The sequence below is a fragment of the Haliotis rufescens genome, unplaced genomic scaffold, assembly GCF_023055435.1.
Source record: "Haliotis rufescens isolate VD_foot unplaced genomic scaffold, xgHalRufe1.0.p SCAF_1, whole genome shotgun sequence".
Lineage (NCBI taxonomy): Eukaryota > Metazoa > Mollusca > Gastropoda > Lepetellida > Haliotidae > Haliotis > Haliotis rufescens.
Genome location: NW_025963779.1, coordinates 87,158,529 through 87,169,505, shown reverse-complemented (window position 1 = coordinate 87,169,505; position 10,977 = coordinate 87,158,529). Strand labels below are relative to the sequence as shown.

At 38.9% G+C, this 10,977-nt stretch overlaps 1 protein-coding gene across 3 annotated transcripts in view; it reads right to left on the bottom strand.

Moving 5' to 3' along the window:
- Positions 1–2,019: 2,019 nt before the first annotated feature.
- The window catches only part of LOC124147079 (tyrosine-protein phosphatase non-receptor type 9-like), a 33,045-nt gene continuing 24,087 nt past the window's right edge, over positions 2,020–10,977 (bottom strand). For all 3 annotated transcript variants that reach the window (XM_046517688.2, XM_046517689.2, XM_046517687.2), the window contains 2 exons: positions 10,158–10,362; positions 2,020–9,372 (listed from right to left, as the gene is read on the bottom strand). In XM_046517688.2, coding sequence (XP_046373644.1) covers positions 9,149–9,372; positions 10,158–10,362 — 429 coding nt within the window. In that variant the 3' untranslated portion in view covers positions 2,020–9,148. The remainder of the gene's footprint in view (positions 9,373–10,157; positions 10,363–10,977) is intronic.

The window sequence follows — 10,977 nt, the reverse complement described above, 5'->3', positions numbered from 1 at the left end:
CCAGACAATGAAAAAAATTGTAATTTGACCTTTCTAACACGAGGTGTTGTTGAATAATAGAGTGTTTAGGAGAAAAATGTGAAATGAAAGCCAGATGGTGGTTGCTGACAATTTACACGAGTTTTAGAGCAACATTTCTTCCTGTTGAAATGCAACAATTAAGCTGAAGTCTTTGATAGGCATTTAGAAGTTGGAAGAAAGTGAATATATGACACTTTTTATGGATTGCAACTTCTTTTATTCTTTGTCGAGATGATGAAGGAGCTTGATGAGGAGCAAGAAGTACCTCTGAAACGTCATGACAGAGAATAAAAGAGGTTGCTATCCATAAAAAGTGTCAGATAATTGACATGTTTTAGTGATAGTCTTTCGGGGTCATGTCGGACAGAGTAACGCGTGGTCTAAGACGCCAGGTTATATGCGTGTATGTATACCAGTAACGTTTGTGTTTGTGACGACGACATACGCTGCTGAATGTTTCAATTACGACACCATACACAGGAGTGAGTTGGTTTAACGCCTCTTTGAACAGGTTTCTAGTTTCATTACAGCGTGTCATACATACTTTACTCTATTGGCTTTTCTGACCACAGGCTGTGACATATGAAGATCATACATAAATATATTGAGCTCAGTGAGGCTGGAGATTTAAAATCCAAAGAATCAAAATCGATGCGTCTGGGATTCGAAATAAGCGAATCCTGGGACGGCTAAGGTATGTAACTCTGCAAGGTTGATCATCCGTATCTCCCTGCACTGAGGTTTGAAGAAACTTGGTTCCAGGCACAACTCGTAATCTCTCATGGCCAGTGAACAATGCATACATCATTGATTAATGACATACGACAAAGTGAGCGGGGTGGTGCCACGGATCCCTCTTCTTCACTGTCCTCAACACTGTTTGCGAGACTGAGAAATGAGCAGGTGAAATGACATCAGAGTTACTTAGCACCCCATGCTTCAGAACTGACAACCAATGAGTCCTATCTCTTCCAGGGGCCAGCCACGGTCTGTCGTCTTCTGGGATACAATCAGATCCTTGGCCAAGTCCCAGTGGTACTGAAGGCACACAGCGGAGGAGCAAGATTGGGTATTTACTGCCATTAAATGCATTAGCCCATGCTTAGAATCTATGTTTAAGCAGAGGAAAGTAAATGGGTCTTTCAGTAACATATCATTCAACAACTCCCTAATTTCGCTAACGGGATCGGGCGGTCAGTCAGAATGGATTTGTAAATTGTATTATGTTTAAAGATAGACATATTGCCCCAGGAAAGGTACGTAAATATTTAACATGTATATCAAATCACGCGGTTAATACAGGAAGGATGTTTCCTTCTAGCAGATCGTTAATAATGCCCACTATGTTTAAAACGTGTTGAAAAGGAATTATATTTGTTTTTGTTTTGTGAGTTGTATGAAGACATAGGGACCTATATATACCTCATAAATACAATACACATAGAAACCATGGTTCCTATAAAATACGAACTCTGTTTCTACATGCCAAGCTATAATGAGTGAGTTTGGTTTGACGCCGCTTTTAGCAATGTTCCAGCAATATCACGGCGGGGGACACCTGAAATAACATTAAAAGACATAAACTTCAGGATTACTTAATTGTAATATGATGACCTTCTGAAGTTGTACTGAGATTGTGCTGCTCGTGAAGACCCGGGATAGAATAGGTCTTCAGCAACCCATGCTTGCCGTAAAAGGCGACTATGCTTGTCGTAAGAGGCGACTAAGGGGATCGATCGGGTGGTCAGGCTCGCTGACTTGGTTGATCATGTCATCGTATCACAATCGCGTAGATCGACGCTCATGATGTCAATCACCGAACTGTATGGTGCTGATTCCATTATTTACAGACCACCGTCAAATAGCTGGGATATTGCGGAGTACGGCGTTAAACAACTTTGCCAGACAAGCCAGTGATTAACAGCATGAGCATCGATCCTGTGATATGTAAACCGATGATGTGTGAACACTCCCATAACACAGAACCAACACACGCAATACATGTATAGTGACATTTTATTTCATAGTGAAGATGAAATCTCCATAAGTCAAGAGCAAAATAAACCAAATAAAAAAACAAATACGTCTGTTGATAAGCCTGAGATTGACATTACATATGATCACAAGGACAGATTAAGGTATTTGGTCCAATAGATGGCTAGAGAAGTGCTGGGCCGGTAGCTCCCTGTTAAAGGGACACCACCATCAGATTCAAGCCTTATACATCATGTGGCAAGAGCATGCAGTTCCTCCCCTGAAGGTTCCTTGTCCCACTGTCCCATTTCCTTCAGAATATTGAAAATGAAACACAGACGTATTTCTCCACATATCCACGTTTAAGTAATCAAATATTCGTTTTAATGCAAAAAAACAACAATACAAATTACAAGTTCTTGAGGAATTTCTCAGTGAAAAGTGATCAATTGTATACTTATTTCATAAGGTATTTTATATCAACAGCATAATTTAGAGGCACCTTGATCTAACCCAAGTGTTTTCAGTCCAACTTATGCCAACATAATTCTCCTAAATCACAGGCCACAGAAAAGTAGTATACATTTTATCACCTAACCCTTTTTAATGATAATGTTTCAGTAGAATGTTTAGTTTGGGGAATTCCATAGATCCCAATGCTTCAAGGAGTAAATACATGTCTGCAATCATGCACCTTCAATTACCTTCAATTAAAACAGTGAAAGTCAGGAGGTATCAATTATGTGCCAGAGGATTGTATTATCAAGTTGATTGTCCCACATTAAAACTGATTTAATATTCATCGGATTTCAAAATTATAATGGTATGACATGCTGATTCAAGTTCAAACAGTTTGTCAATATGCACAAACCTTGACATTTAGGTTTGTTGTTTTTTTCAATATGGTTCCACCTGCTCTCAAACTTCAGCCCTTTGACATTTCCCATCTCGGGGAAGACCTGTAATGCTGTGATCATAACATTTCCCATTTGTTGAAGTATACAGGCTTGGCATATAGACTTACTGAATATCCTCACAAAGTGCCATTTAGACTCACTGCAACAACCACATCATTTCAACTCACTGAATTGCAGCAATGTTGACAAATAAATATTTTCTATCAGACTCTTATTTCACTACATCTAAAATCCAAATATTCCAACCTTTACATGTACTTATGATTACTCTTGTTTTTTTTATCTAGGGGAGAAAACCCAACTAAACAATCATTTAAAAAATTATGATTTGGCACAAACATGCTTGATGATCTGATCCCTAGAACCTGCATCCATTATTGTCACTGCTCCTGCACCAGTCAATTCTATCTGTGAACAAAACTGCTGGTTCTCCTTACATTGGAGCACAAGGCCCTAAACCATTAACTGCAGGCCAAACTATTTTGTTTTATTAACATGCATACACTACATTTGCTGTTTCATTCGAAATATTCTTCTTTAGAACACCCTTTTGTTTCTATCATTGAATATGTTTTATATACTACACAAAAGACGCTAACGACTACCCAATCTTGTTAATCTGTCATGGCAGATACTGTTCTTGCGTAGCTTACAACTGACTTAAGCTTTTATTCATGATAACCCTTCTTCTCACCTCTAGGTGGTTACTTGTACAGGGCACAAAAGCCCCTCCTGTTTCACATAAGCTAGCCAACAGCACATAGGCAGTTTTAACTAGGTACTGGTATCGACAAGACAGAAATGACCACACACAAGCATTAAAGCAGTGAAGTGATTGCCGCTCTAGAATCATACCACACTGACAGAAGGAAACACTGTCAACACAGCAGACATCTATATATGGTAGGCAGTGCAACTGATGTTACAGTAGCCCAAGTAGGGAGTATTTAAAACCTGGTGTGGCAGCTGTTAATCTGTGCAGAGTTATTTCCCCTTATCATAAATATACTACACTCAACAAATGATGAGATAATTTCACAACAATAAAATCTACACAACAAGGTATCAACGTTTAAGCAAGTATTATTTTCATGTTTCTACCCCAACCATATATCAAAATAGCCAGAAATTATGCATATTTGGATGGGTTCCTTCTAAAGCAAAAAGTATTCCTTGGCCATGCTCCACAGTGAAGCTCAAGGGATCTAACAACATGGGTATTGCATTTTGTGCCATAATGAAGCAACAGATCATGTTTTTTACTTGTAGACTTCAAAATCAACCATTCTGTGAACATCGATAGAAACTGATGAAAAAGCATTTGAATATGCTATTAATGAATACAAATACAATATGGAGCAGTCTCTCGGGACTTCATTGAACATAATACTGCACTAACACCAAATGTATTCTGAAAATGCATACCCTGATGATTATCAAACATGCTTCCATTACCATGACCATCTCAAACATGATAACGAAAGTACGAAAATGTACACACGTCGGCCTTGACATTCTGTCAGTACAGACAGCATGTTAATCTGATGAGACCTGGACATCAAGGAAGGATGCGGTGACCATCATCAAGTTGGGGAGGATGTCACTGGCAGGGGGTCACAGAAGCCCAAACTACCACATCACATATATCACTCACTGTACACCACCAACATAGACACATTCCTAACATTCCCGCACTGTCAATTCATAAAATTATTATTTTCCATAATTACTCCGAATGTTTTTTTTCTGAAAACAACACTTACGGAACACAATAGTAAATACATGTAATTTCCATCAATGACATTTCATTTCAGTTTCACATAGATTACGAAAATATCTTTCTCCACAAATAGAATATCAACCTTCAGAAGGGATATGATTAATCAGAATAATCAGAATACTTTACCTACATAAGATATATTGCAATCTAATGTATATACCAGTTAACTATCCGGTGAAAACAGGTGTGCAAAATATTGTTTTCTCTACTCCTAAAATTTCATGTGGATATAAAAATATACATAGCTTTCTCCATTAGGTATGGAAGGAACACTGGCGATGCCTGCTAGGTCTGCCCACTACTGAGGACAATGCTTTCATAATGACCATTTGATTCACCCTAGATGCAGAGCTGGGGGAGTATTATATTGTTTATGTTGACTAGTTACATACATTAGATTATATGGTCTTCCCTAGTATTGTACATGCAGAAATATTGCAAGGAAATTTCTCAGCCTCATCCTATTTTATCATATGAATAAAGAGTAGGACTACTTATCAATAATGTTTCATGTTATCAGATTTTATTTCCCTAATTTCACACACTACTATGAACATATATATATATTTGATAAAACCAACACAAGGACCAGACATGCAGTTATCAGTGATCACTGAGGACAGACAAGCCATTTTCAGTGGTCATCAAGGACAGACAAGCTATTGTCAATGGTCACCGAGAACAGACAAGCTGTTGTAAATGGTCACCAAGAACAGAAAAGCTATTGTCCGTGGTCACTGAGGACAGACAAGCCATTTTCAGTGGTCATCAAGGACAGACAAGCTATTGTCAATGGTCATCGAGAACAGACAAGCTGTTGTAAATGGTCACCAAGAACAGAAAAGCTATTGTCCGTGGTCACTGAGGACAGACAAGCCATTTTCAGTGGTCATCAAGGACAGACAAGCTATTGTCAATGGTCACCGAGAACAGACAAGCTGTTGTAAATGGTCACCAAGAACAGAAAAGCTATTGTCCGTGGTCACTGAGGACAGACAAGCCATTTTCAGTGGTCATCAAGGACAGACAAGCTATTGTCAATGGTCATCGAGAACAGACAAGCTGTTGTAAATGGTCACCAAGAACAGAAAAGCTATTGTCCGTGGTCACTGAAAACAGACAAGCCATTTGCTGTGGTCATCAAGGACAGACGAGCTATTTTGTCAATAGTCACCGAGAACAGACAAGCTATTGTCAATGGTTATTGTGGACAGACAAGCTATTGTCAACAGTCATCGAGTACAGACAAGCTAATGTCAATGCTCAACGAGGAGAGACAAGCTATTGTCAATGGTCATTGAGGACAGACAAGCTACTGTCAATGGTCACTGAGAAGAGACAGGCTATTGTCAATGGTCACTGAGGACAGACAAAGTATTGTCAATGGTCACTGAGGACAGATAAGCTGTTGTCAATGGTCACTGAGGACAGACAAGCTATTATCAGTCATCACTAAGGGGAGACAAGCTGTTCTCAATGGTCACTGAGGACAGACAAGCTATTATCAGTGATCACAAAGGAGAGACAAGCTGTTGTCAGTGATCACTGGTAAGTAAATGATTCTGTTAACTGCATTAAGTCAAAAAAGAAATCTGTTAATATGGCAGCTTAACAATAATATAGCTATACAGCAGATTAATGTCATACGATAAAAAGGCCATTTACTAATATCAAAATGTAAACAAAAATGTTAACATCCTCAAAAGCCCAGAGAAAAGCCTAATAAATGATGTGGTTCCTTCAGGAAAAGGAGAGACACCTCTCCAATTATGCATGGCTCTGTCTGGGAAATCAACATGGCAAAGAGTATGTGTCTCTATATCCTAAGTCAAATTTATTCAGTCGTCATGACAACACAACAACACTGGCAGGTTCTTCACAGATTGTTTGACAACATAACATCTGTGATTGAAATGACTTGATTGTTTGGCCAAATGGGGAGTATTAAAAAATCACAGCAACAAAGCAGGATTGGCAACTAAAAAACATTATTTTTAACATTATTTAGGGTAAGGGACTGGTCATAAAAAATGTTACTTAATTTGGGGGTGGGGTGGGCAGCAAAATATGATACAGTCCTAAGACCATTCTCCCCCACCAATATATAAACTACCAGTCCCTTATGATTTTTGTCTTGCGTTATCTGTCCTGTTGGCTATAGGCATAACATACTGATTTCAATATGTGCTTATTTGGGCTAATGGGAAAAAGGTTTGGCAGAAACTATTGGATACAAATGTTTTTTGACAAGTTAATCAAGTATTGTCTCAATGCTCAACCCAAGTTCAACAATTATGAAAACAAGACACAACATGTAACTAATATGCAAATTCTGAGTTTTGATTGACATCATACTCATGTCATGTTAGTTTCCTACAAGGTATAATAATAAATATGCGATGACTATGTGATGAACGAACTGGATAGCCTATGCTTACACATAAAAATAAAATATGAATTCAGAAATATCAGCTCTTCACTGCAAGTTTACGATAAATGGCTACATGAACAAGCATAACTTGTCGATAGGGAAACAGTATATGACAGCAGTACATGTCTGAAGACACTCTCATATATAGTCAGTTGTTCCACTAGCAGTGTGTGGTGGTGCAGTACAATAAGAGCACTACGTCCACAATATCACACCAACGAATAATGATGAACTCAGTATATGATGGATACAATACAGGCAAAATACATTGTGACCTGGAGAAATGAAATGAGTAACCACAGTAACGCAATCATGCTATAAGTACATGAATGCATGTACAGAATGGGAAATTAGTTCTAATGAAGAGTAAATGTTACTGAAGTTATCTCCCTTGTGGGCAGACAACTCCTGTGCGGCAACTCAATTACCAGCTTTATACTAACATACAATAAATTAGTGACTGTGTTATGTGTTGGATGAAGTTTGAAAGTAACTTGTTATCTAAACATTCAGATCAGACAAGACCACAGCTTAAGATAAACACAGAAGTACACACATTGTACAAAGCAAAATGACAACAAACTACCCCTTACAGGTACACACATTTAAAATAAATAAAATGAGAGTACTATAAAAAAAAGTTTTTTTTTATAAAATACAGAGTATATTTTTAGGATACATACAAAGTAATGAAGTTACCCATCAAAATAAAATTGAAAACAGCAAAAGAAATTGTAAGATAATGTCCTCAGACAGAATATCAATCAGATTAAACAAGGATTTATTGGTCAGTTTTAACATCTGTCTCTTAACTCACTCGAGTGGCAGTAACCATCTTTTACATAAACATTTCATGAAGTTGAACCTCCTTGTGATAGCTTATTTCATCCAAACACATGTTGCGCTGATCCACTTCCTGACAATTTGGCAAACACTGGTCCACACTTAAGCTGAACCACTTCACAACAGCTGCTGCCATGTCCACACTTAAGTTGAACCACTTCACAACAGCTGCTGCCATGTCCACACTTAAGTTGAACTACTTCACAACAGCTGCTGCCTTGTCCACACTTAAGTTGAACCACTTCACAACAGCTGCTGCCATATCCACACTTAAGTTGAACCACTTCACAACAGCTGCTGCTATGTCCACACTTAAGTTGAACCACTTCACAACAGCTGCTGCCATGTCCACACTTAAGTTGAACCACATCTACATTTCACCTTATCATAATTTCCTTCCTGTTTTGTAGCTGATTACAAGACTGTCTGGAGTGAAAGAACGAGGCACTAGATGGAAAACTCCCAACTTCAACTAAGGTATGCCACAACAGAAACTGTGTTGTAAACAAGAATGCTTGCGGACATATCTGACATAGAGTCTGCTACTTCAGTCAAGCTGTAGGTGCACAGGTGATGACCGAAATGTAGGTGGACACTGGTGGACACTGTAGTTTACACCCAAGGTTCTGCTGGCTCATGTTGTTTGTAATGTCCGTGCTAAGTATGCCATAGCACAAGTGGTCTTTCACATTAGTTCTGTCTACAGGGCAAATCCCTATAGCACTTCGAGTTGGCAACTACCCAACAAGCAGGACAAATGCATAATGATGTTCAGTTGTATGTGTTTTCATATTCTCTTTAATACAAGCCCCATCTGCAGGAAACAATATCAAAGCTGTCCATTCAAAAAACTAATAGTTATTTACACAAAGCCTTCCAAGAGGGCAAAAGCACAAAACATTTGGAAGCTTATTTCAACTTGATTCACAGGGACAACAAAACATTGTGTCTTTATCTGTTGCCAGAGTCTAAACGGACAGAAGCTGGAAGAGCAGTGTTCACCTGCTACTACAACACACTCCTCGGGGAGAAGAACTCGGTGCAGGCCAGTGTAAGCTTGGCACACTCTGCTGACACACAGCACCAGAGATGCAACAAATCGCACTGCTAGAACAGACAAACACAGACTCAAACATAGAATATAAAATGTTTCGTCATGTAAATCCCACATGCAGATGATGTTCAGTCACTCTCATCACTGTCATCCAGTAGTGCCAAGTCCACTTCTTTAATAAGTCCATTGCGGACGGCGTGTTCAATGATGGCGAGGTGACAGAAGACATACTGGTCGGGCATCTGGATGCTGTAGCAGCGCTGGCTACGGATGCGTCGCACCGACTCCTGGACATCCACGGTGCCGATATCCTCCAGTCTCCGCAAACAGATGTCTATGGTGATGAATGTTCCTGAAACACAACCATGTTAAACTTCAACACTGTTTCCTGATGGGCTGAATATAGAGCAGGTAGTGCAACTTAAGTACACATGAACTAATCAAGGAGATGTCTGCAGTGATGAATGGTCCTACAAAACAGGGCCATGTAAAACTTCAGTTGTTTTTGTTTCCTGTTTGATATTTAACGCCGCACTCAGCAATATTCCAGCTATGTGACGGCGATCTGTAAATAATCAAGTCTGGACCAGACAATCCAGTGACTGATATCATGAGCATCGATCTACGCAATTGGCATACAATGACATGCATCAACCAAGTCAGCAAGTCTGACCACCCAATCCCGTTAGTCGCCTGTTATGGCAAGCATGGATAGCTGAAGACCTATTCTACCCTGGATCTTTAACTTCAGTGAGTATGAAAATCTCAGACTTCAATATTAGTGAATGTTCCTACAAAACACAACGATGTTAAACTTCAGTAAGTATGAAAATCTCAGACTTCAGTAGTAGTGAATGTTCCTACAAAACACGACGATGTTAAACTTCAGTAAGTATGAACTACTCAAACAGATGTCAATGGTGTGTGTCGTGGCTAAAACTTTGCAGGTGGATTCTGACTGTGGGGTCTTACTATCACTCATTGTCACAATGTGCGGACTTATTGCATTGACAATGATGGAAAGTGTTTATTGCTGCAGATGTTCAGAACCAAACCAAACAACAATGTGAAGTGAGATTTACTCAATGTTAAAGTTAACATCATATAATTGTCCTCGACAAGGAGTACACAACAAACCTGTTCTGCCAATGCCAGCACTGCAGTGAACAACCATTGGTGGGCCTCGAGGATGTCCCTGCCATCCTCCCCCCATGAATTTAGTCGCTTCCTCCTGACACTGTCGTGCATGGAAGAGAAAGTCTAAGAAAGTTGTTGCAGGGGGTACACCAAAGTCAGGCCAGCTGGTGAATTGTAGATGAGTTATCTCCCTTGACTCTCCAGTCTGAAAATACAAAACTATATTACTTCCTGTCTCCCGTGGCCTGTGTTTTCAGCATATTCTTGTGGAGGAATAGTTTCATCTACCAGAATACAATCAACTTTAAAACCGTTTTATACTTAATTTAACGCTTACAAGATATCTCCTGCCCTTTTAAAACATGTGTATAAAATTGACAAAAATATATGTTATATATAATTATCTCCTTATACTCTAAAAAGGTTAATCCTAAGCTTGTGAGTACATTGGACATTATGATTGATTATCAGTTGTTTCCCTCCATTCATTAAATGGTTTCTATACCTTCCAAAGATTGGAACCTACTGTAACCCAGAGTCCCAACAGGGCTCTACAATATTGAAAGGCCTTTTACGAGTTATGCTCAAACAAACTCCACTCTCATTTGAACTTAAGTCCCAAATTTATTCCTGATTTACAAAAGGCACCAGCACTTTCCTAATGCATATACAAAGATTCACAAATAACAAACATCTTAGGAGTAATGCACTGGAAATTATCCCTACCCTCATTTGAACCAAAGTCCAACTTGTTGCCTTAGAAATGCAACAAATACAAATTTCAAAAATTCCTGAATAGCAAAAGTCATCAGTTTAAATT